We start from the raw sequence: 24,658 nt of genomic DNA, 5'->3' as shown, positions 1-24,658 counted from the left end.
CAGGTGCCCGGGGTTGGCACCGCGTCGGTGTCGCTCATGCCAAGGCGTGGGCAGGGTTTGCTGTGCCCCTACAGGGCTTTATGGGAGGCGGGGGGGGGGGGGTTGGTGGTTCCTATTAGGTAGGAGCAAGAGGGTGCCCATCCCACCATGTGGGGCAAAGCCTTTTAGAACTGGGGGGAACATCCCTCGGGATGGGGCTCCGCGGGACCCCCTGGGATGGGAGGATGGGGGTCCAGCCTGGGGGGCTGGAGGGATGCTGACCGCCCTGCGAGCATCCCCGTACCCCATCCCTGGTCCCTGCAGCGGGGCATCCCACCAGCAATGGCTTCAGCTTGTTCGGGAAGGTGTTTTCAGCCGGTTCACCTTTTTCCCCCGCGTATTTTCTGTTTTTCAGGGTCCTCGATAAGCAGCGAGTCATCCCCGGTCTCCTCGCCAGCCACCAACCACAGCTCCCCCGCCAGCACGCCCAAACGCGGCCCCATGGGCCCCATCATCGTGCCCCCGGGGGGGCACAGCGTGCCCAGCACGCCGCCCGTCGTCACCATCGCTCCCACAAAGACGGTCAACGGGGTCTGGAGGAGCGAGGGCAGACAGGTATGGCTGTGTTTGGGGAGTGCCCACCCCACCCCTTGCAAAGGATGGAGGGGGCAGGATGCCGTGCACGGCACTGATTGCGCCCACCAAGGTGCCAGGAGCTGCCATGCTGCTCCCAAGGGACCACGGGGCTGCCCCCCATTTTGTCCCTTCTCCTCCTGCCATGTCCCCGGGCTGCCGTCGTCCCCCGGCTGCCGTCGTCCCCCGGCTGCCATCCGCGAGGAAGAAAGGAGGCGGGGGGGGGTTGGCTAATTAAGAAGCATCGTTAGTGGTTCTCCTCTCCTCCGCATGCTACAAGCAGATTCCCGGGGGGATTATGCCACTTGGAAAGACTAATTAAACCACAAAGCGGGGAGGCGATGGGAGGGGATGAGAAACGCCGACGGCAGGGGGAGAAAAATAAATTGAACGATCCCCAGGCGCTCGGAGGGGTGCGTGGGGTGTCCAGGTGCTCCCCACCCCGGTGTCCGTGTGTCCCCCCCCCAAGTCGCCTCCTCCCCGGTGACCCCCGCAGCACGGGGGTTACCCGAGCGTGGGTTATTGTCTGGCAGAGCCGCGCTCGCAGCGTGACGCCCCGAGACGGGGAGGTAATTAGAGCAGAGCCTGGCACGCACAATAAGCCGTAACGCAGGCAGCGGGACACACACACACACACATGCACACGCACACACACGCATGCCCTTTGCACTGGCCACGGTGACCTTGGGATTGTCCCCGACAGCCGGGGACCTGCGACTTGTCCCGGAGGGGCTGGGGGCCGGGAGAGGGGATGTACGGCGCGGGGGGATGCCGGGGGCTGCCGCCGTCCTCCTCCCATAGCTGCTGAATGGAGAAGATGCAATGAAAAATAATTATTTTTAAACCCAACCTTGCCTTGCTGGAGTCTCCCCCTAATTACTGGACCCTGCAGGGTCTCTTGTCACCCCAATGGGTCCCCCCCTTGCCAGGGGTCCCTCCCTGGCCGGCACGGGCGCGAGGAGGGAGCGACCTTCATCCCGGCACCGGGGATGGGGAGCTGATGGAAGTGGGTGAAGCCCCGCGGCGGGGCAGGGGTGCTGGTGCCGGCCTCTCCGCGGGGCCGGGGGTGACCCCCGGTTCATGGCCGTTACCAAAAACCTGCTGGATTTCCAGCGGCCGTGTCCGTATCCTCCCCGGATGATTAATAGCTCTGGAGAACAAAGCGGCCCGTGAAGCTCCAGGCAGGTAACGTGTCCTGCTGTCCGCGCTGCCCCGGCTTCAGCACCCCCTCTCCCGCCGCTGCCCCCCGGCATAGCCCCCCTCCCCGGACCCTGACGCCCCTCCAGCCCACCCTTCGACAGCGGGGATGCGGGAGGATGCTCCGGCGGATGCATCCTGCCCCGGGTACCGGTGCCAGCCGGGGACCCCGCGGGCACGCTGGGAACCTGCCGAGGGTCCCGGGGTGGGGAGACAGCAAGGACCCCCCAATCCCTGGCGGGGTCCCTGCCTCCCCTAACGCCCGGCTTGGCGTTTCTGCCCCTTTGCTTTCCAGCAAGAAGCAGGGTCGCGAGGCAGCAGCAGCAGCAGCGGCCGCGAGCGCCTCATCTCGGAGCCCCCCCTTGTGCAGGAGAAAGCGGGGGGCCCCGCCGTCCCCTCCCACCTCTTGGGGACACCCTACTCCTTCGGGCTGCCCCCCAGCTCCGTGGTCCAGGACTCCCGCTTCCCGCCTCTCAAGTGAGTCCGGCGGCAATGGATTTGGGGGGGGGGGGTTGTGGTATGCGGGGGTCCCCCGCGAGGTCTGCTCCCACCGAGCATCCCGGCGGGGTGCCATCTCCCTGGGGTGATGGCGCGGGGTGGTGACCGTCTCCCCGTTCCCCCAAAGCTTGCAGCGGCCGGTTCACCACGTGGTACCTCCCAGCGCCGTCACCGAGGATTACCTGCGCAGCTTCCGTCCCTACCACACCGCCGAGGACCTCCGCATGTCCTCCCTGCCGCCCCTCGGCCTGGATCCTGCCGCGGCCGCCGCTTACTACCACCCCAGCTACCTGACGCACCACCCCTTCCCGCACCCCGCCTTCAGGTGGGCATCGCCGAGCTGGGGTCTGGGGGTCCCCGGGGGATGCCGGTGGCCGAAGGACGAGCCTTGGGGGCTGTGGAGGTGGGAGCCTGCTCCAGGGAGGCGTGTTGGGCTGCGCTGGGGGCATTTTGGGGCTCTCCAAATGCCTCTCCCAGCCGAATGCAGCCCCCATCCAGCCTGCGATTGCTCCCGGAGGGGGGAAATGGGATTTTTTTCCCCCCGCCCCGAGCGGCACATCCCTACTGAGCATCCCCGTCTCCCCAGGATGGACGAGTCGTACTGCCTGTCGGCGCTGCGGTCCCCCTTCTACCCGCTGCCGGCGCCGGGCTCGCTGCCGCCCCTGCACCCCTCAGCCATGCACCTGCACCTCTCGGGGGTACGGTACCCCCCCGAGCTCTCGCACTCCTCCCTCTCCGCCCTGCAGTCCGAGCGCATCTCCAGCCTCGCCGCCGAGAGGTACGGGGAGGGGGACACGATGGCCAGGGGCTGGGGACGGACCGGGCGGCCCCGGGGATGCTGACGGGCGTCTGGAGGTTGGTTGGGGCTTGGTTGTTTTTTGTTTTTTTTTTTTGGCTTTTCTTTGCAGGCTGCAAATGGACGAGGAGCTGCGGCAGAGGGAGCGGGAGCGCGAGCGGGAGCGGGAGAAGGAGCGGGAGCGAGAAGCCGACCGGGAGCGGGAGAAGGAGCGCGAACGGGAGCGGGAACGCGAGAAAGAGCTGGAGCGGGAACGGGAGAAGGAGCGGGAACGGGAGTTGGAGAGGCAGCGGGAGCGTGCCCGGGAGAAGGAGCTGAGCATGGTGAAAGCCATGGAGGGGCCCTTCCTCCCCGTGGCCGAGCTGCACGGGCTGCGGGGGCACCCGGCCGAGGAGCGGGGCAAGCCAGCGGAGCCGCTGCCGCCCGGCAGACCAGGTAACGTCCCCGCAGGTGACGCCGGGGGGGCTGCCGCCATCGGCGCAGCTTGCCCCGGTCCCCTTTCCCCTCCAGATGGCAAAGCCGAGGGGGTCGGTGGCCCCGGGGGGTGGCTCGGGGGCTTGCTTTGCCAAAAGCCCAGCTGCCGCGGCTCTCGGAGAAGCGGCGCGGTGCCTGTGCCATCTGACTCGGTCCGGGGCGGCAACGCGCCCGGTGCCGTGGCACGGCTGGCAGCTGGGCTGGCAGCGAGCGGGCAGCGCTGGGCTCTGGCTGGCATCTGCCCCACGGCTCCAGGTGCCTCCGGGATGCTCGGCGGGGGGGGTCCTGCACATCCCAAAACACGCCGATAGCCAACAGATGGCCAGGGGTAGCCCCTCGCTTTCCGTGCCCTGACTCTCCGGCACCCTCTTTCCAACCCAGAGAAACTCAAGGACTCGGTGCTGCCGACGCCGAAGCCCATCCAGCACCCGCTGCACCCGCCACCGGCCTCCCACCACCCCGTGCCCAGCCTCATCCCCAACCACAACGTGTTCCCGCTGCCGGGGAGCAGCGCGGCCACGGCGCTGCTCATCCACCGCACCAACGAGGAGGAGAAGTGGCTGGCCCGGCAGCGCCGCCTGCGCCAGGAGAAAGAGGATCGGCAATCCCAAGTCTCGGAGTTTCGGCAACAAGTGCTGGAGCAGCACCTCGACATGGGGCGCGCCCCGAGCCAGCCCGAGCCCGAGCATCGGCCCGAGCACCCCAGGTAGGGACGCTGCCAGCCCCGCTCCAGGGACGCGGCTTCCCCCTAAAACCTGGTTACGTTTTTCTGCGTCGCATCCATCCCTGCTGCAACATCTATAGGATGCTCCCCCGCAGCTTTGCACCCCCCGTTAGCCGGCTCCAGCCCCCCCGTTAGGTAGCCAGCACCCCGTAGCCGTGCCCCTTGCACATCCCCATCAGCACAAGCCGCCGCGCTCGGCCGGCGCCAGCAGATCCCTGTCAGGCGGTGCCAGCCGGGCCGGCTGCGCTGGCAGCGCCGGGCGTTGCCGGTGCCCGACATCTGTGCGGCGGCAGGCAACGAGCCTGGGAGGTGGCCACGGGCCAGCGGCGAGCGGCCAGGTGCTGCCCAGGCACCCGGCACCGCTAATTGCAGCTCCCCGCCGTGCAGCCGGGCTCAGGCGGTGGGACGCCCCGTTTTGGGGTGGGGGGGAGCACCTGCGCCGAACCTCTGCGATTTGGGGGGGGCGGGGGAGCGCGCCTGCACCCCCTGATCGGCGGGGGCTCGCTCAGCCCCGTTGCTGAGTGCTTAAGCAGCGCGGGCTCATCCAGCCGGCTCTGCCGCCAGCTCCCTTTGTTATTTTTGGGTATCCAGGGGATTAGCCTGGCTCATCGAGGATAATAAGGAGCAGCTCGCGGGGCGGCACAAAGGCGAGCGCCCGCCGCAGGCTCCCTTCCCCGTCTGCTCCTCTCGCCCCGAACCGGAGAGAGCAAGGTCACCCCGAAACACCTGCAGCTGGGGGGTACCCCAGCCCTGTCCCCATCCTCATCTCCGTCCCCATCCCGCAGCTGCCCGCACCCAGCGGGGAGGGTGAGGGACCAAGCCCCGGCAGAGCAGGCAATGAACTCGCTGCTCCGTGCATGGAGGACCGGGGCAGCGGAGCGGAAAAGCGTTAAATGCACAGCTTGAGAGCATGAAATATTTATCCCGCTAACGGGCTGGCTCCGTCCCCGGCTGTCGGAGGAGGGTTGCACCGAGGCGCTGCCCTTGCTGCGGGGAGAGCGGGGCTGTGCCAGGGCTGGTGGCTCTCTTGTCCCCATGGTGGGCAGTTTGGGGGACGAGCCTGGGGTCCGCTGCCCGACGTGGCCGCATCCCTGCTCAGCTCGCCCCAGAGCAGCCTTAGCTTAGCACTCGGGGTGGTGGCACGGGAGGGGTCGAGCATGGCAGCCCTGCATGCGCAAACCCCTCTGGGCGGCCCTAACCGGCGCGTTTCTCCCCCAAAAGCAGCCCGGTGCCACGGTGCGTCCGGCTCTGCGGCGGCGGTGCCGGCCCCTCACCTCTCCGCTCCTCTCCTCTCCCCGCAGGTCGGGATCCAGCCGCCACGAGCCGAGCGGCCGGGAGCCGGGGCAGCATTTCGGCGGGCCCCCACCGCTCATCTCCCCCAAACCCCAGCACCACCCCGTCGCTACGTCCCTCTGGAACCCCGTCTCGCTGATGGAAAGCCCCCCCGAGCCCCCCCGGCGCCTGCCCGAGCCCCACGGCCTCCACGGCCACCCGGCCCCCTTCGAGCCCAGCCGTCAGGGCATCCCGCTGGTGAAGGTGGAGAGGGTCTTCTGCCCCGAGAAGCTGGAGGAGGGGGCGAGGAAGAGGGATGTTCTGGAAAAATACCCCCCGGGACGGGAGCCCGGCGCCCCGGAGCACGGGGGCTTCACCCACGCCCCGTTCCTCGCCGAGCTGGAGAAGTCCACGCAGAGCATCCTGAGCCAGCAAAGACCCCCGGCCGCCCCTTTCGCCGAGGCCACCAAGCCCAGCTCGCCCTACCGGCCCCCCCCGCCCCGCGCCCAGGACCCCATGTACATCTACGACGAGTTCGTGCAGCAGCACCGCAGGCTGGTCAGCAAACTCGACCTGGAGGAACGCCGGCGGCGGGAGGCCCGCGAGAAAGGTGAGGCGCCGGCTTTGCACCGGGGACCCCCCCGTCGGCACCAGGACCTGGCGGGGGGGGGCGGCCGGCGGGTCTCCCGGGGATGCCGGCAGCCCGCGATGGAAACGCTCCCGCAAGCCGAGTGGCTCGGTAAATCCTCCGCTCTAGACGTGCCCAATTAATAAATGATGAACCGAGGCTAATAAGCGGGCTTTAAATATTAATGGGACTGCACGAGCGGGGATGAGAACAGCGGTGAGGAGGAGACAGAGCGATTCGGGGGGGGGAACAGGCGTTGCCGTCCCCCACTCCAGTGGGAATGGGGGCTCGGCTGCAGCCTCCCCCCGGTCGTGCCCCATTAACCCCCCCCGTTGAGCCCTGGCCGCCCAGCCCAAAGCAATGCCGAGTGGGGCCGCGGGGGTGGGTCGTGACCCCCAGGGTCCCACAGCTGGCACAGGGGGGGACGGGGCTCGGTTGGGTTCCGCCCCCCATCCCGCTGGGACCCCCCGTGGCCCCCCACCGCTCCCCCGCCAGCATGCCACCACGCTGCACCAGCACCCTCCTGCACCCCTGTCCCCGGCAGGGTCCCAGCAGGCTCCCCGGGGTCTCAGCAGATTCCCTGGGGTCCCGGCAGGTCCCTGGGGTCCCCGCGGGGTCCCCACGGTCTCCCCAGTCTCACGCCAGCCTCTCCCTGTCCCCAGGTTACTACTACGACCTGGACGACTCCTGCGATGACAGCGATGAGGAGGAGGTGCGGGCCCATCTCCGCTGCGTGGCCGAGCAGCCCCCGCTGAAGCTGGACACGTCCTCCGAGGTACAGCCGTCCCCCCGTCCCCTGTCCCCCCCGTCCCCCGTCCCCGGGGAGCAGCCCCTCCTCGGGCAGCAGCTCCCAGGGCTGCGGTGCAGCCACCGTCCCAGCGGCTGCGGAGGCACCAGGGGGTCAGGGGTGGGGATGGGGATGGGGTTTGGGGATGGGGATGATTTATGAGGATGGGGGTGGGAATGGAGATAGGGATGAGGATGGGGATGGGGATGGGGATGAGGATGAGGTTGAGGATGGGGATGGGAATGGGTAGGGGGAGATGGACAGGGATGGGGATGGACATGAGGATGAGGATGGGGATGGGGATGGGGATGGGGATGAGGATGAGGATGAGGATGAGGATGAGGATGGGGATTGGAATGGGGATGATTACGAGGATGGGGATGGGAATGGAGATAGGGATGGAGATGGGAATGGGGATGGGGCTGAGGATGGAGATGGGGATGGGTAGGGGGAGATGGACAGGGATGGGGAAGGACATGAGGATGAGGATGGGGATGAGGATGGGGATTGAAATGGGGATGATTACGAGGATGAGGATGGGAATGGAGACAGGGATGGAGATGGGAATGGGGATGGGGCTGAGGATGGGGGTGGGGATGGGGATGGAGATGGAGATGAAGGTGAAGATGAGGATGGGGATGGGGCTGAGGATGAGGATGGGAATGGGGATGATTATGAGGATGGGGATGGGAATGGAGATAGGGGTGGGAATGGATATGGGGTTGGGGATGGGAATGGGGATGAGGATGGGGATGGGGGTGAAGGTGAGGATGGGGCTGGGGCTGGGGCTGAGGCTGAGGAGGAGGATGGGGATGGGAATGGAAATAGGGATGGGAATGGGGATGCGGATGATTATGAGGATGGGGGTGGGAATGGGGATGGGGATGATTATGAGGATGGGGATGGAGATGAAGATGAGGATGGGGCTGAGGAGAAGGATGGGGATGGGGATGGGAATGGGGATGGGGATGATTATGAGGGTGGGGATGGAGATGAAGAAGAGGATGGGGATGGGGCTGAGGAGAAGGATGGGGATGGGGATGCGGATGGGAATGGAGATGGGGATGAGGATGGGGATGAAGATGGGAACGGGTCTGGGGGTGACCCTGCTCTGCTCTCCCCCTCGGCGCCCCAGAAGCTGGAGTTCCTGCAGCTCTTCGGCCTCACCACGCAGCAGCAGAAGGAGGAATTGCTGAGCCAGAAGCGGCGCAAGCGCCGGCGGATGCTACGGGAGAGGAGCCCCTCGCCGCCGACGGTGCAGAACAAGCGCCGCACGCCCTCCCCGCGCCTCCCGCTCTCCACCCGCTACAGCCCCGACGAGATGAACAACAGCCCCAACTTCGAGGAGAAGAAGCGCTTCCTCACCATCTTCAACCTCACGCACATCAGTGCCGAGAAGAGGAAAGGTAACAGCCATGCCCCGTGCACGCTCGGGGCCGGCCCCGGCTCGGGGCTTCCCCGCTCCCTGGTTTGGGGGGGGTGCCGTGGAGGGGTCCCGCCTGGGGCCGTGAGCTTGCTCGGCTGAGCAGAGGCTACACTAAACCTCAGCTTCCCATGCCGCAGACAAGGAGAAGCTGGTGGAGATGCTCCAGGCCATGAAGCAGAAGACCACGCCGGCCGCCGTGGTGGTGAAGAGCTCCCCGCGGGACAGCCCCAGCGGCCCCGCTGCCGGTAAGCACCCCCGCTCCTTCCCGGGAGCGTCCCCTGCCCGGCGGGACGGGGCGCACGGCTTTGCCTTGCGGGGAACGCGGAGCTCCGACGGCAGCCGACTCCGCTCCTCCTCTGCCCAAAGAGCCGCCAGTGCCGCCGCTCCTGCTGGATCCGGATAAACCCGTGGGCATCGCCGTCTCCATGCCGGAGGCGCAGAAGACGGCAGAACCCGGCAGGTTAGACCAGCTGAGACCCCAGGAGCTACCGAGGGCTAAGGAATCGGCCACCGCGCCGGCGGAGAAGCCCCGGCTGAGCGACGGGCACCCCGGGAAGAAGGCGCTGAGCATCCTCAGCTACGTCAGGAGTCCCCTGCCCAAGGACATCCCGGTGCCGCTGTCCCACAGCATGAACGGCAAGAGCAAGCCCTGGGAACCCTTCATCGCCGAGGAGTTTGCCCACCAGTTCCACGAGTCGGTGCTGCAGTCCACCCAGAAGGCGTTGCAGAAGCACAAAGGTAACAGCAGGGATGCAGGAAGCCGGCTGGGTACCACCGGGGTAGCAGCTTTTTGGGGTGGGAGACCCCCTTGCCGTCGTCCCCGCCGGGGTTTGGCATTGCCGAGGGCACAAAATCCACTGGCAGCCTCGTTGCTGGAGCATCCCAGCAGCTCGTTGGTGAAGATAAATATAAGGCGCTGGGGTAATATGGCTCCATTCCCCCCAAACTCATTTCCTGAGTGAGGAAAACAAAGTTACTCCAGCGCCTGGGGTGGGGGGTGATGAAAACCTGCAGAAGATGCTGCAGCCGCCCAAAATTGGCCTGGGCGGGGGTGAAAATTAATACCTTGAGGGGAGCATCAGCCTCAGGGAGGGCAGCACTGGGGTGGGGGATGCAGGGAGCAGGCAGGGGATGCAGGGAGCGGGCAGGGGATGCGGGGAGCAGGCAGGGGATGCGGGGAGCAGGCAGGGGATGCAGGGAGCAGGCAGGGGACATGGGGAGCAGGCAGGGGATGCGGGCAGCAGGCAGGGGACACGGGGAGCAGGCAGGGGACACGGGGAGCAGGCAGGGGATGCGGGCAGCAGGCAGGGGATGCAGGGAGCAGGCAGGGGATGTGGGGAGCAGGCAGGGAGCAGGCAGGGGATGCAGGGAGCAGGCAGGGGATGCAGGGAGCAGGCAGGGGACATGGGGAGCAGGCAGGGGATGCAGGGAGCAGGCAGGGGACATGGGGAGCAGGCAGGGGATGCAGGGAGCAGGCAGGGGATGCGGGCAGCAGGCAGGGGACACGGGGAGCAGGCAGGGGACACGGGGAGCAGGCAGGGGATGCGGGCAGCAGGCAGGGGATGCAGGGAGCAGGCAGGGGATGTGGGGAGCAGGCAGGGAGCAGGCAGGGGATGCAGGGAGCAGGCAGGGGACATGGGGAGCAGGCAGGGGACATGGGGAGCAGGCAGGGGATGCAGGGAGCAGGCAGGGGATGTGGGGAGCAGGCAGGGAGCAGGCAGGGGATGCAGGGAGCAGGCAGGGGATGCAGGGAGCAGGCAGGGGACATGGGGAGCAGGCAGGGGATGCAGGGAGCAGGCAGGGGACATGGGGAGCAGGCAGGGGATGCAGGGAGCAGGCAGGGGATGCAGGGAGCAGGCAGGGGATGTGGGCAGCAGGCAGGGGACACGGGGAGCAGGCAGGGGATGCAGGGAGCAGGCAGGGGATGCGGGCAGCAGGCAGGGGACATGGGGAGCAGGCAGGGGATGCAGGGAGCAGGCAGGGGACACGGGGAGCAAGCAGGGGATGCGGGCAGCAGGCAGGGGACATGGGGAGCAGGCAGGGGATGCAGGGAGCAGGCAGGGGATGCGGGCAGCAGGCAGGGGATGCAGGGAGCTGGCAGGGAGCGGGCAGAGGATGCAGGGAGCAGGCAGGGGATGCAGGGAGCAGGCAGGGGACATGGGGAGCAGGCAGGGGATGCAGGGAGCAGGCAGGGGACACGGGCAGCGGGCATGGGGCTGAAGCTCGGTGCCCGCAGGCGGGACAGCGGCGCTGACGGCGGAGCAGAACCACAAGCTCGACGCCTCCATCCACTACAACATCCCCGAGCTGCAGGCGTCCAGCCGCCTGGCCGGCCCCCCGCACAACGGCACGGCCGAGGGGCTGCTGCCCCACCGGGCGCTGCCCCGTGACTCGGCCTCCGAGGAAGAGGAGGAGGAGGAGGATGAAGAGGAGGAAGAGTACCCCAGGCCCAAGTGGCAAGGGATCGAGGCAATTTTTGAAGCTTACCAGGAACATATAGAAGGTAGGCGATGGCGGGGGGGTGTCGGGGCAGCAGCAGGGAGGGTAACCCCCCCCACTTCATGCCTCAGTTTCCCCCGGTGAAACCACTCCATGCCCATCTCCCGCTGGGATGGGCTGGGGAAGCACTGGTGGCTCCCCGGCGCTGCGGGAGTGGCAGAAAAGCAACAGGCGCCAGTGAAAATTAATGTATACGTGAAAAATTCATGTATTCACAGCTGCCCGGCGCCCTCCCAGCGGGATCTGGAGGTTCCCCGCGGGCGGTGTGGGGGCCGGGGATGCTCTGGGATGCAGGAGGCCATCGCAGCCTCTGCAGCGGCACCGCGGTGCTCGGGCACGGTTGTGCTGTGCATGGAGCCGGTGCTCACCCCCCACCTCTCCTTTGGGCCTTGCAGAACAAAACCTGGAGCGCCAAGTGCTGCAGACCCAGTGCCGGCGGCTGGAGGCCCAGCACTACAGCCTGAGCCTGACGGCAGAGCAGCTTTCGCACAGCATGGCGGTGAGTGCGGCCGGGGCAGCCAGCCCTGCGAGGCAGCCGGGCCTCCCGCAGCGCGCATGTCCGCCGCCGGTGCTCCCAGGCCCTGCAGCGCCTCGGCCCTGCGACCCCCCGGGCCCTGCGACACCCTGGCCCCTGCGACATTCCGGGGCCTGCAGCATCCCAGCCCCTGCAGCACCCTGTCCCCTGCAACACCCTGTCTGCAACACCCTGTCCCCTGCAACACCCCACCCCCTGCAACACACCGGCCCCTGCAACACCCCAGCCCCTGCAACACCCCAGCCCCTGCAGTTCCTGCGCCCTGCGACACCCTGTCTGCAACACCCTGTCCCCTGCAACACCCCACCCCCTGCAACACACCGGCCCCTGCAACACCCCAGCCCCTGCAACACCCCAGCCCCTGCAGTTCCTGCGCCCTGCGACACCCTGTCTGCAACACCCTGTCCCCTGCAACACCCCACCCCCTGCAACACACCGGCCCCTGCAACACCCCAGCCCCTGCAACACCCCAGCCCCTGCAGTTCCTGCGCCCTGCGACACCCTGTCTGCAACACCCCGTCCCCTGCAATGCCTGTCCCCTGCAGTGCCTGTGCCCTGCAACACCCCATCCCCTGCAGCGCCTGTCCCCTGCAACACCCCATCCCCTGCAACACCTGTCCCCTGCAGTGCCTGTCCCCTGCAACACCCTGTCCCCTGCAACACCCTCTCTGCAACACCCCGTCCCCTGCAGTGCCTGTCCCCTGCAACACCCCGTGCCCTGCAACACCCTCTCTGCAACACCCTGTTCCCTGCAGCACCTGTCCCCTGCAACACCCTGTCCCCTGCAGTGCCCGTCCCCTGCAACACCCTATCTCCTGCAGTGCCTGTCTCCTGCAACGCCCCATCCCCTGCAGTGCCCTGTCCCCTGCAGTGCCTGTTGCCTGCAACACCCCATCCCCTGCAACACCCCGTTCCCTGCAACACACCGGCCCCTGCAACACCCCATGCCCTGCAACACCCTGTCCCCTGCAGCACCTGGCCCCTGCAACACCCCATCCCCTTCAATGCCCCATCCCCTGCAACACCCTGTCTGCATCACCCCATCCCCTGCAGTGCCCATACCCTGCAACGCCCCATCCCCTGCAACACCCTGTCTGCATCACCCCATCCCCTGCAGTGCCCATACCCTGCAACGCCCCATCCCCTGCAACACCCTGTCTGCATCACCTCATCCCCTGCAGCGCCTGTCTCCTGCAGCACCTGTCCCCTGCAACGCCCCGTCCCGTGCAACACCCCATTCCCTGCAGTGCCTGTCCCCTGCAACACCCTATCCCCTGCAGCACCTGTCCCCTGCAACACCCCGTCCCCTGCAGTGCCCCCCACCCTATGCCCCCGCGCAGGCGCCCCGCATCCCCATGGGGCACCCGGGCCAGCCCAGCACCCCACAAGGGACCCCATCCCCGCGCCGCTGGCCCGGAGGCCGCCGGCCGCCCACCCTGACTGTGCCTTCTGCCCTTGGCTGCCTGCAGGAATTGAGGACCCAGAAGCAGAAGATGGTCTCGGAGCGCGAGCGCCTGCAAGCCGAGCTGGATCACCTGCGGAAGTGCCTTGCCTTGCCTGCAATGCAGTGGTCTAGGGGTTATTTCAAGGGGTATCCCAGGTGACGCTCCTTGGGCTAGGCCGAACATATAGTCTAGAAATAATAATCTATTTTATTACCTTGAATATTTAATATTTTTCACTGGGAGGTTTGAAGCTAAAAAAAATAAAATCGAAAAAAAAAAAAAAAAAAGAAAAAAAGAATAAATTAAAAAAAAAAAATCAACGGAGAATGTGCCATGCATGAAGCAAAGGAGCACGGGGAGCCGGGAGCCCACCCGACGGCGAGCAGACCCCGTCCCGTCCCCTCCCGCGCCGCCGGCCCTCTGCAAGCACCCGCCAGCCCGGCTCGGGCTCTCCTCCCGGGGGCACAGCCCGCCGCGGCCCCCCTCCACCCACCCACACTTTGTAGCGCTCAATTTTTGTTGGGTTGTTTTGGTTTTTTTTGTTGGTTTTTTTTTTTTTTTTAAAAAAAAAAAAAAAATTACAATTAAAAACTCCACCGACAACACTAAGGCCGGAGGAGCCCCGCGGGGCCGGGTGCGGGACGGCCGGCAGCCGCTGAGCCCCGCTCCCCGGCACGGCCCCGGGAGCCTCCCCCCCAAACCCCGGGGCTTTCCACTGGAAATGCACTTCGCTATAAAACAATAAAGTCAATAAACTGGTTGAAGGTACCTTTTTGTTCCTGTTTGGCGGGGAAGGGGCACAGGCACGCGCCGGCGGTGGGCCCCGGCGGGGTTACCTTGTCGGAGCCAGTCATGGTGGGTTTGGTTTTTTTTTTGTTTTTTTTTTTTGCGATTTAAGAGTCAAAAAAAAAAAAAAAAGAAAAAGGTGCTTCAGCCTTGTACTGTGTATATATATTAAAAAAAAAAAAAGTTTTGTATGTTTTTATTACTTTAATTATTGTTATAAAAAGCTTGCCTTTTTTTTTAATATGTTTCTGCTTTTTTTTTTTTTCCTTTTCCCTCCCCCTCCCTTCTCCCTCCCCTTTTTTATTTTCTTTTTTTTTTTGGCAAAAAAGGATTAACTTGCTTTTAGTGTTTGTACTGCTGCTGGTCAGGACAGAAAAGATATTGAAATGTTTTAAAAGAATTTTAAAAAACGGGAAAAAAAATAAATCCCCTTTTCCAGCGGGGCAGGTGCTGTCCCACCTTCTCTCGGGAACCCGGAGCCGAGCCCTTTCACCGCCCTCGACCTCTTGGTTGGGTTTTTTTTGTTTCTTTTCCCCTTTTTCTTTGGTTTCTGGGGCTTTTTCTGGTCCCTCTCGGGCAGCTGCGGGCGTCGCGGTGCCGGGCGGTTTCTCAGCCTCGCGCGGGCTCCGTCTGCCAACTCAAGAAATGCAAAGCAGTCGTGCTGAGGGGGCTGGAGGGTTTGGGGACGGGTGGCACTGGGGCGTCCTTGTGTCCCCCTCCCAAAACACCGAGACAATCAGGGCGGCGCTACGGCGGTTTGGGTTGGTGGCACCGCGGGGACAAGCCGTGTCGAGCTCCTGCCCGTACCTCGTGCCCGCGGCTCACGCGGTGCCGTTTTGAGCCACTTTTCTCATCATCGCGTGCCCCAACTCCCCGGGGAGGCTTTTTTTTTTTTCTTCTCTTTTTTTTTAAATTATTTATTTTTTTTTCACTCACAAGACAAGCTCACGTCTACGGGAAAAGGTGACCTCTGCTTTCTGCTTTAAATTCCCTTGTTGCACTCGCAAAGAAAGCATTAACCCCCCCCCCCCCGCTACCCCCTCAGCTCCCCCGTCTCCCATTGGCTTCACCAAAAAAAAAAAAAAAAAAAAAAAAGCTGTGCAAGATTAAAAAAAAACCAAAATGCCCTTGTGACAGAAATTAGTTTAATCTTTTTTAAATCCCCAATTGCATCGCCAGCCTCTGGCCTAGCCGCTGCCAACTCCGGGCTTCGCAATGAATTTTAACACGGCGAAATACGCTCGCTGCTCGACTCGCTTTTTCCCTTCCTGTGTGCTGTGGTGGGAGGTGAGGGGGGAGGAAAGAAGCCGGGGATGGAAAATCATCGGCAATTTATCCCTTGCCGTCGCCGCGCCACGGTGAGGCTGTGGGCAGGAGCCTGGCTGGGATGCAGCTCCTGCACTGAGACTTCCCCCCCCCCTCACCAAAATCCCGTATTTTGGGCCAATTTCTCAGAATGATTCCCCCCGGGGCCGTGGTGAGCGGTCGGGTCTGTTCGTACGTACCCCGTGCGGAATCGCTCAGGCAGCTGCGCCGGAGCCTGGGGAGGGCTGCGAGGAGGGGGAGGCAAAGGCAGAGCCCGCTGCGGGCAGTTCAGATGCTGTGAAAGAAAACAAAACAAAAAAAAAAAACCCAAAAAGGAGGAAAAAAAAAGAAACTACAAACCACCTAAACATGTTCTAAGTGTACTTGTTTGAATTAATTGTAATGTAATATATTATTTGTTGAATGTAGTAATTAGGTATTTATGACTATATTGCTGTAATTTCTGAAAACATCCAAAAAAAAAAAAAAAAGAAAAAAATAATAAACTCTTCCACAACGACGGCAAAAGATTCTTTCTCCCCCACCGGCGATGGGAAAGCGGCCCTGCTCCGAGCATCCCGCAGCCTCCCCAGGGGCAGCTCCTGCCACCCTCCCCTCGCCGGAGCCCGTCGCCTGCGGGCAGCGCCGGGGGAAGCGGCCGAGGCGCGCAGGGCACAGATGGCAGGCAGGAGCTGCGCGGAGGCTGGCCCAGATGCTCCGGGAAGGGCAGCGCTCGCGGCTTGCCGCCCTTAGGTTCGAGCCGGCGTTTTCCTCCCCACCTCCTCGCCCGTAATAATTACAGCTGCCATCGACGCAGCCCGACTCCGGCGAGGATCCTGCCCTCGCCTGTCGGTCTGCCGCAGGGGAATGGGGCTGGAGCCAAAGGAGGAGAGCCGCGGGTTTTTCCAAGCGTTGTTTTAACCCACATACGCTTGACGCGCAGCGTGCGACAAAACACGGGGATTAATTTGATGCCGTTCGCTCAGCCGCAATTATTTTTTTTAATTTTATTTTTTTATACACAGTCTCAGGTTAAAAAAAGGCAGACGTACGATATTACAAGACAGCCTGGCTTTGGAGGGGGAAAAGCCATTTTCTTTTGTCCTTCTCCAAAGAGCAGATGGATCTGCTTCCCAGCTGATCTCCCCGGCAGAGTAGCAGACACCTCTCATTGCCGGCACATCTTCCCCCCTCCTCAAGGCTCTGAGAAAATTCACGGCGAAGCCCCGCCTAGAAATTTATTGCTTTCAAGCCAGTGTGTGGCCTGTGCTGCCCTCAGAAGTTCCCTCTATGAAGTACACCCACACTCTCCAGGGCGGAGAGAGCCGCCTGACATCATTAGACAGCAGCCGAGCGCTGGCAAGCCACCACCTGCACCAAGCAGATCTCTCAAGCCAAGAGAGGCCCACCTCGGCGAAGAGGGAGCGCGTAGGAGCCAGCGTGCAGGGATGCTCCCGTGCCATGGGCAGCTCTGGAGTGATTCCCGGCCGACCGCGAGGCTGCCTGCTCTCCCCCCTGCCTGCACACAGCTACCGCCGAGGAGGGGTTGGACGCAGCTGAGGGGAGACGAGGCTTGGGGGGGCTTCAGGAGATCCGGGCAGGGAGGTGGAGGCTGGCCAGATGAAGGTCCAGGGGCGAGGAGCGGCGCCTGCTCCCTTCCTCTGCCCTCCCCTGGGAGGTTTGAGGGCTAGCGTGGCTACTACCTCAGAAATCCTGGGAGCGAGCGCTCTCGCCAGGCTGAAGGTTAGTCCGGAGCTTGTACATATGATCTAAGGCTTGAGTAAGGAAAGTCCCGGTTGTGTTGATCTCCATCAAGGTTAAGTTATCCAGCTAAAAGAGAAAATAGCAGAATATGGGGAAACTGCCCCGCCATGGCAGAGGACAAGGAACTCGGAAAGCAGCTCCGCAGCCCACGCTTTTCCTTCGGTGACACCCCAAGAGACCGGCCCAGCTGCCACCCCCAGTCAAGCACACAAGCGACGAGAGCACTATTTCTATAACGCACCGGGAGCTGCAACCAGCCCGTAAAGCGAGGTTTCAGCATACAGCTCTAGTTGCCAACCGATGTACCCACAGCCCAGAAAAAAAAAAAACATGCCCCAACCAGCATTTTCACGAGCAGCTCTCATCAGTCACAAGCCCACGCAATCGCACGGCATCTGGAATCCTCCCAGCGCAGAGCTGGCAAACCTCTCCCCGCGCGTCCCCGCCGCACCTTGGCGTGAGCCTCCTGCTGCCTGACGAAGCTGTCCGCAGACAGCCGCAGCTTGGCTATCCGGGTGTCCCAGGTATCCTTCACCAGCGTTCGAATCTCGTCGGCTTTGGGGATGTTGTCTGAGGCACTAGAGGAGGAGAGAGCGGATCAGAACGGGCTGCCAGGGACTCGTACGTTATGTCACCGGCATAAGTAATGTTGGCAGTTCATCAGCCCTCTGAGGCATAAGCAGAGCAGGTTGCTAGAGAGGGGGAAAAAAAAAAAACTGCAACTCAACATTAAAATCCAGCCTGGTACTTCTGCTGCTGGGATTTTTGGGATAGTTTATTTACCCAGGAATGCTCAAGCTCTGATGCAGCATCTGGTTCTCACTAGAATCCTTCTGCTCTTTAATTGCCCAGCTGGTACGAGGTACACGGAGGGCCAATAACCCGGCCAAAGTCACAGGCAGCCAGGGAATTGAAAGGACTCGGCTGCGATTACAGCCCCGGCTCTGCGCTCTCGTGGCTCTATCAGAGAGTATTAAGTTGAAAGGACTGTACGAGTTGTGCCACATCCTCCCATTAAGGCAATTCAGCGCTGCCATAAGGGCCTCGAGAGATCAGATCAATTCACACGGACAGAGCTGTCAGGGTTATTCTAGCGTGAGGGAAGGAGCTGCACGCCAAGAGCGTCATCTCCAGAGGAAAAGCCGGTGCTTAAATGACCGCCCCGCCGTAATGGAGGGCTTAAAGTCAGAAGAGCCCGCGCTGAGGAAAATACCAGCCAGCGCATTTTACAAGTGAAATGCCTCAGCAGGCAGGAGTTCAGCCTCGGAATATCCCTGGTCTCCTGCTTCTCAGGCTGAGGAAAGAGGAGCTTTCCTCCTGAAGGAGAGCCAAGGAAGAAGCCTGGAGGGTTTAGGCTGCTGAACAGATTGCAGCCATGGAACGTGTTGCTGATCCTCAAGGCCTCTACGCTTAGCTGCCGCTCAATAAAGCGGCACAGCCCCAATTATCAGGCTGCAGAACAAGCAATCCCCAAGTTACTGAAATGCAAAGTTACCATGAGAAAACTGCTGCAACGAGATCTTGGCACACTGTGAAATAAACCTCCATTAACTCTCACTTTCCCACCGCCCTCTGGGGTTGCTGCCAACAAAAGCTTGAAAAATTGTCTATGCAAGCATGTACTCGGGCGGAAACTGTTACAATACATTTCCTACTTACTAGTTTAACAGCAGCTTTGTGAGTTCCATATAATAGGGACTGGGCATTGGAGTGAAGGTGTCCTCTTTACGTTCCTGTTCCCGGATTTCCTCCAGTTTTTCTAAAATACAAGCAGGAATGGTCAGGCATTGCCAGACCTTCAATGCTCCAGGCACATTTTTACCCCTCACCCCCAGGAAAACCCACATGCTATTTCTGTAGGACCAACTCTATTTACAAGCTCAAATTGATGTGCAGACAGAAAAAGGTTTCTGTAATGAAGCACACGAGGATGCCGACGGGGATGTCGAAGCTGTGCTTAGCACGCTGTGCCGGGAGGCTGGATCTACACCAGCTTGATCCCCGCACCGATTGCCTGTCGGTAGACAGTCCCTTCACCCACAAAGCACTTGCGCTAATTAGTGTTTATGCCCTTGAACGAATAAAGCAGGAATGCTTGGTGCAGGTGTCCCTCTTACTGCAGCTCCATTAGTGTTTACTACTTCTTTTCCTCAGTCTCCCTTGAGAGGACAAAATGGAGGGTGCCACGATTCTCACTTTTCAGAGAGTGAGATGGCCTCCCATTTCCAATGTCCTCGAGGAAAATGATTTCATGGAGCGAATGAACCGGCAATTAACACACATAGATGCTCTCCAAGGTCTTCCTCCTCACAGGGTGTCATCCCAGGTCCCCAGAGCTCTTTCTGAACACGCCTTGCGAGAGCAGCGAGCGCTGCTCAGAAAGACCAGCGGCCGCTGCTGAAGACGAGTGTCAGTGCTGGGGATTCAACCTAACCCTCATTCCTCCTCCTCACCAGAGGAAGAGAAGTTAAATACCTGACTCAACCGGAAATATTACATTCTCCGGTAAAGATAAAGAATTCCAGCAGTGGAATGTTAGGCCTTTCTCTCAGACTTACTTGGTGTTTGTTGAATTAAGCTTCCCACTAATGGTGAAAACCAGAGGTTTCTTTTTTTTATTTCGTGTTTCCGCTGCACCCACTGAAGCCCAGGGCCAAAGCTGCCGTCCTTACCAACATCCATCCATTCCGGAGGAATCAGCCGACACTTCTGCCTCTGCTTCAGATTAATGGCCAACCAGACAGGTACTTCCACCGGCAAGCCAGGGTTGAAAGGACCCAGATCGCCCTGGAAGACAAATTAAAGACGAGAGTAAGGCAGCAGCAAGGGCTAGGACACTGCAGTACTCGTCTGCTAATTTGGCCGCGGCCATCTCTAGAGAACAGGAGCTTCCAGGGGATTTTAAAAAGCCCGAGTCAAACAGCATCTGAATTTCCTCCTCTCGCTTCCATAATTCTTGCTCCCAGACTTTTCCTCCTCTCCCTTGAGAAGTAATAACTAACATTTCCAATGCATTTTCTATTTCAAAGCGTTTCACAGAAGTTATAGCCATAAATTACATCTATCCTGGAAACACAGCCCCCCGGGCTCAGGCCAATGTGCTTTCGGAGGCACGCGGCAGCGGAGCACAGCTCGCACTGCCAGCATGGCAGATCCTGGCACCTGCTGCCAGAGCTGGGGGCTCAGCACCCAGGGCAGGCAGTGCCAAGGCTCAGGTGTGAGGGGCAAAGGCACCGGAGAGATGGGGGCCAGCACAGCCCCCTCCCAAACCTCCTGGGGGTCTGCCCTGCCCCCCACACCCCCCAATCCCTTAATTTCCCCATCACACCAAACCCCCAATTCCTCCAGCGCCTTCCCCGTGCCCCCCAGCCCCTCTCCCTGTTCTGAAATGCCCCAGCCTGTCCCCAATGCCCTCAGCCCCTGCCCCCCGATCTCCCCAGCTCCTTCCCCTCAATCCTAATCCCCCAGGCCCAATCCCCCCGCAGCTCCTGAGCCCCAAACCCTGTCCCCAAGCCCCCCAGACCCTGTCCTCAATCTCCCCAGGCTCTGTCCCCCAAGACCCCCGATTCCCTGACCCCCAGGCCGTGTCCCCAAGCTCCCCTGACCCCCAAACCCTGTCCTCAAGCCCCCCAGACCCTGTCCTCAATATCCCCAGGCTCTGTCCCCCATGCCCCCCCATCCCCTGACCCCCAGGCCATGTCCCCAAGCCCCCCTGACCCCAAACCCTGTCCCCACCCGCCCCAGACATTGTCCTCAATCTCCCCAGGCTCTGTCCCCCAAGACCCCCGATTCCCTGACCCCCAGGCCGTGTCCCCAAGCTCCCCTGACCCCCAAACCCTGTCCTCAAGCCCCCCAGACCCTGTCCTCAATCTCCCAGGCTCTGTCCCCCAGGCCCCCCATCCCCTGACCCCCGGCCATGTCCCCAACACCCTCCCGGGCCTTGGCCCCCCCTGCCCCCCCGGGCCTGCCCCCCCCGGCCCCGCCCACCCCGATGAGGTGGATCCGGTCGAGGCTGAAGTTGGGCACGATCGTCACCAGCTCCTTCTCGGCCAGGAACTCCGCCTCGGCCGGCTCCATGGCGGCGGCGGCGGCGGCGACGAGGGGGTCTAGGCCGGCACCGAACCGGCAGCCGGACCGAACCGGAACCGGAACCAGAACCGGGATCGGGCCCGCCGCCTGCCCGGCTTCTCCATTGGCTGACAGCGGCGAGGCCCCGCCCACAGCGCCCCGCTTGCCGCCGCCGGGCGCGTTTTCGCGGTCTCGGCGTGGGGGCGGGGTCTGGCGCGGCTCGGAGCACGTTGATTGGTTTTCCACGGGGCGGTGCTGGCCGGCCATTGGTTACCATGGCGCACCCTTTTCTGATTGGCTGTCCTACTCGCGCCGCGCTCCGGCGCCAGCCCCTCAGGGGGAGGTCTGTGTCAGTCGCAGAGGGACCAATCACGATGCCCCCCCGGGTGGCGCTGGGCCAATCAGCGCTCAGCACTTGTTGCCGGGCGCCGCGGGGCTGGCGGCGCCCCCGCCCTCACTCTCTGCGCATGCGCGCGGCGCCCGCCGCTACCGCCCCCTGGCGGCCGGGAGCGGCAGCGCCCCGCGGGGACACGCGTGGGCACCCGCGGCCGTGGGGGGGACCCGGGGCCTGCCCTGAGCACGGGGGGCCCGGGCGCGGCCCGGCGCGCAGCGGGACGGGTGGGCCACCCCCTCCCCAATTCCCCCTGCGCACCCTCCCTCCGGCGCACCGACCAGCGGCAGCCATCTGTCCGTCCGTCCGTCCGCGCAGTTGTCCCTGTGCAGCCACCCATGCTCAGGCCCCCGCCATCACCCATCCAGCCCTTCCTTCCATTCATCAGCCCATCCGTCCGTCCGTCCATCCACTCCTCCATCCCTGCCTCCATCCACCCAGCTAGCAACCCGTCTGTGCCTCCATCCATCCATGCCTCCATCCACCCATCCATCCACACTCATCCATGCACCCACCCATCCATCCATGCCTCCATCCAACCCATCCATGCACCCATCCATGCACCCACCCACCCATCCATCCATGCCTCCATCCACCCATCCATGCACCCATCCATGCACCCACCCACCCATGCCTCCATCCAACTCATCCATGCACCCATCCATGCACCCACCCATCCATGCCTCCATCCAACCCATCCATGCACCCACACACCCACCCATCCATCCATGCCTCCACCCACCCATGCCTCCATCCAACCCATCCATGCACCCACCCACCCATGCCTCCATCCAACCCATCCATGCACCCACACACCCACCCATCCATCCATGCCTCCATCCACCCATCCCTCCACCCACCCACCCACCCACCCATCCATACATGCATCCATCCAACCCATCCATGCACCCATCCACCCACCCATCCATCCATCCATGCCTCCATCCACCCATCCATGCACCCATCCACCCACCCACCCATCCATCCATGCCTCCATCCACCCTTCCCTTCACCCATACATCCACCCATCTGTGCCTTCATCCACCCACCCATCCACCCACCCATCCACCCATCCATGCACCTACCCACCCTTCCCTTCACCCATACATCCACCCATCCATGCCTCCATCCACCCATCCATGCACCCACCCTTCCCTTCACCTATCCATCCACCCATCCGTGCCTTCATCCACCCATCCATCCACCCACCCAACCATCCACACATCCATGCACCCATCCACCCTTCCTTTCAGCCATACATCCACCCACCCTTCCCTTCATCCACCCACCCACCCATCCATGGCTCCATCCATCCACCCACCCATCCATGCACCCATCCACCCTTCCCTTGATCCACCCACCCACCCACCCATCCATGGCTCCATCCATCCACCCACCCATCCATGCACCCACCCTTCCCTTCAGCCATACATCCACCCACCCACCCATCCATGGCTCCATCCACCCACCCACCCTTCCCTCCACCCACCCAGGCCCCCATCCGTCCTGCACCCACCCCTCCATGCCTCAGCAGCAGTCAGCCCTCACCTTGCTCTCCACACCATGGCCACCCTCGTCCACCCACTCACATCCAGCCCAGCCGAGCGGCCCAAGCTGCCCGTACCCGCCGCTCTGGGCGATTTTGGGGGTTCTGCAGCTTGGCTTGCGGGTCGCCATGGAACACCCCCCCCCCCCCCCCGGCGATGCCAGCTCTCCCCAGTCCCCCTCTGGCTCAGCCCCGGGGCACCCATGGGAACGCCGCTGACCCTTGGGGTGAGGATTGCCCCAGGGGCACCCCTGGGCTGGGGCGCCAACCCCTGGGAACCCCACTGTCCCCCCGCACCGGGGGCTGCAGGAGGAGGCTCCCACCACCCCCCTCCATCCCATAACCCAGCAGCCCCCGCCGTGCCGCCGGCACATGCCGCAGCTCCGCCGGGCGCTCTATAAACGGCTCCGCCATGCTGCGACTCCACTTGCGTGTCTTTTGCCATCTGCTGCTGTCATTAAAAAATTAAATTTCCATCTGCTTTCACACTCCCGCCTCTCCCACCGGCTCCTGGTGCCGCCGCTCCCCGGGAAGCATCGCCCCCGGCTCCCTCCCCGGGATGCAGCTGAGCCGGCGGGGCCGCGAGGGCGGGATGCGGGCGACGCCGAGTTCATTTTTCCGGTGGCATTTGCGACCAGCTGCTTCGGTCCACGTGGAGAGGTGGGGGCCGGTGGGGTGCACCCCACTTTTGGCCCCCCCCCCCATCTGGCCCAGGGTCAGCTTTGGGGTTTTTTTTGGGGGAAGAGCCCACCCACCGCACCGCCGACGCAGCCCGAGGGAGGCGGCGGGTGCCAAACCGGGGGGGTGCGGAGCCCCGGGGGCTTTATTCACCGGGAAGGAGCTGCACCGTGCCACCCCTCCCCGGCGTTTTTAAGAAAAGAGAGAAAAACCAGTCACCGGTGTCCAAACCCACCCGTGTGGTGGGTGCCCCGCGTGTCCCCGGGGAAGCTCCCGGGGTGCTGGCTCCGGCCGATTCGCATCCCGGTGGCTGTGGCTCCATCCCAGCGGAGTCCCCCCCTCCCCGTCCCCATCCCCGTGCTCAGCACTGGCTGCATGGCGGTGGTCCCCCCCGCCCGCCGGGCCTCGCGGGACAGCATGGTCCCCGTGGGCGTGGGCGGCGTGACGATGATGGAGGGCACGTGAAGGTGCTTCTCGCCCGGGGACGCCGCCGGGCTCCGGTTGTTGCCGTTCCCGCTGCTCACGCACGTCTTCAAGCCTGCGTGAAAAGTGGGGGGACACCGAGGGGAGGGCGAGGAGAAGATCAGGCGCGGGGCTGCAGCATCCCCCCACCACCTCCCAACCCTCTACATCCAGCTCAACCCCGTACGAGCCCCTGGAGAATCCACAGCCGCCCCCAGCAGCCCGGCGCAGCCTCGCACCTCCTCCCCACCCTAGAATTTGGGGTGTTCAATAGAGGCAGAGACCACAGTCATCCCACCCCCCCGGGGAGCAGATCGCTTTAATCTGCTTTTTTTTAATCAGGAGAAAAGCCCTGCGCCGCGCAGGCAGCAGCCAGGGAGGTTTCAGCTCTTCCCAAGCAGGAAAATGCCCGGAGGGGACAGACACTGATATTTTTAATCTCTTTTTAATTAAGGATAAAGCCCTGCCTTACATAAGGGAGCTGGAAAAAGGGCGGGGGGTCTTTTATTTTATTGCAGACTCCGAGCCCATCAGAGGGGTCTGGAGGCATGGGGGTGGGGGGAATATTTTGGGGCTCTGCCCTGGATTTGGGGATTTGGGGCAGGACGGGGACTCCCTGGCTGCCTCAGTTTCCCCTCTTCAGTCACCCCATGTTGGGCTGGGGGGGTCTGTGGGACCCGCAGCATCCCCAACACGGGGAGGGGGCACACAGCTCATTTTTGGGGGGTGGATTCAAAGCCATTCCCATCACAGCCAGCCTCTCGC

The 24,658-nt window shown here is 62.9% G+C and overlaps 3 protein-coding genes across 7 annotated transcripts in view; 2 read left to right on the top strand and 1 right to left on the bottom strand.

Annotated features, from left to right (window-relative positions):
* The window catches only part of FBXO31 (F-box protein 31), a 313,905-nt gene that overhangs the window by 226,989 nt on the left and 62,258 nt on the right, over positions 1-24,658 (top strand). The gene's annotated exons all lie outside the window — the stretch shown is intronic.
* GSE1 (Gse1 coiled-coil protein) lies at positions 466-13,056 on the top strand. Its single transcript, XM_075715378.1, has 14 exons — positions 466-594; positions 2,105-2,286; positions 2,435-2,632; positions 2,894-3,085; positions 3,216-3,538; positions 3,959-4,283; positions 5,603-6,183; positions 6,864-6,976; positions 8,124-8,394; positions 8,552-8,659; positions 8,781-9,152; positions 10,651-10,917; positions 11,309-11,412; positions 12,918-13,056. Exons 1-14 carry the CDS (start codon positions 481-483, stop codon positions 13,050-13,052), a joined length of 3,285 nt encoding a protein of 1,094 aa, XP_075571493.1. The 5' UTR covers positions 466-480; the 3' UTR covers positions 13,053-13,056.
* Positions 16,260-20,836, bottom strand: GINS2 (GINS complex subunit 2). Its single transcript, XM_075715444.1, has 5 exons — positions 20,736-20,836; positions 19,421-19,535; positions 18,408-18,507; positions 17,200-17,326; positions 16,260-16,814 (listed from the first exon to the last, which is right to left on the bottom strand). The coding sequence occupies exons 1-5, from the start codon at positions 20,823-20,825 to the stop codon at positions 16,689-16,691; spliced, it is 558 nt and encodes a 185-aa protein (XP_075571559.1). The 5' UTR covers positions 20,826-20,836; the 3' UTR covers positions 16,260-16,688.

Source organism: Pelecanus crispus, chromosome 8 (genome assembly GCF_030463565.1).
Source record: "Pelecanus crispus isolate bPelCri1 chromosome 8, bPelCri1.pri, whole genome shotgun sequence".
Taxonomy (NCBI): Eukaryota; Metazoa; Chordata; class Aves; order Pelecaniformes; family Pelecanidae; genus Pelecanus; species Pelecanus crispus.
The sequence above is the reverse complement of the archived record's forward strand: the minus strand, read 5'-3'. Positions and strand labels throughout refer to the sequence as shown.

Coding starts and splice junctions, on each gene's coding strand:
- GSE1 (XM_075715378.1), top strand. CDS start 481: ATGGGCCCCATCATCGTGCCCCCGGGGGGGCACAGCGTGCCCAGCACG. Junction 3,086..3,215: donor TCCAGCCTCGCCGCCGAGAG/GTACGGGGAGGG, acceptor TTTTCTTTGCAG/GCTGCAAATGGACGAGGAGC. Junction 8,395..8,551: donor CAGTGCCGAGAAGAGGAAAG/GTAACAGCCATG, acceptor CCCATGCCGCAG/ACAAGGAGAAGCTGGTGGAG.
- GINS2 (XM_075715444.1), bottom strand. CDS start 20,825: ATGGAGCCGGCCGAGGCGGAGTTCCTGGCCGAGAAGGAGCTGGTGACG. Junction 18,508..19,420: donor TCCGGAATGGATGGATGTTG/GTAAGGACGGCA, acceptor CTTGTATTTTAG/AAAAACTGGAGGAAATCCGG. Junction 16,815..17,199: donor AGCAGGAGGCTCACGCCAAG/GTGCGGCGGGGA, acceptor TTTCTCTTTTAG/CTGGATAACTTAACCTTGAT.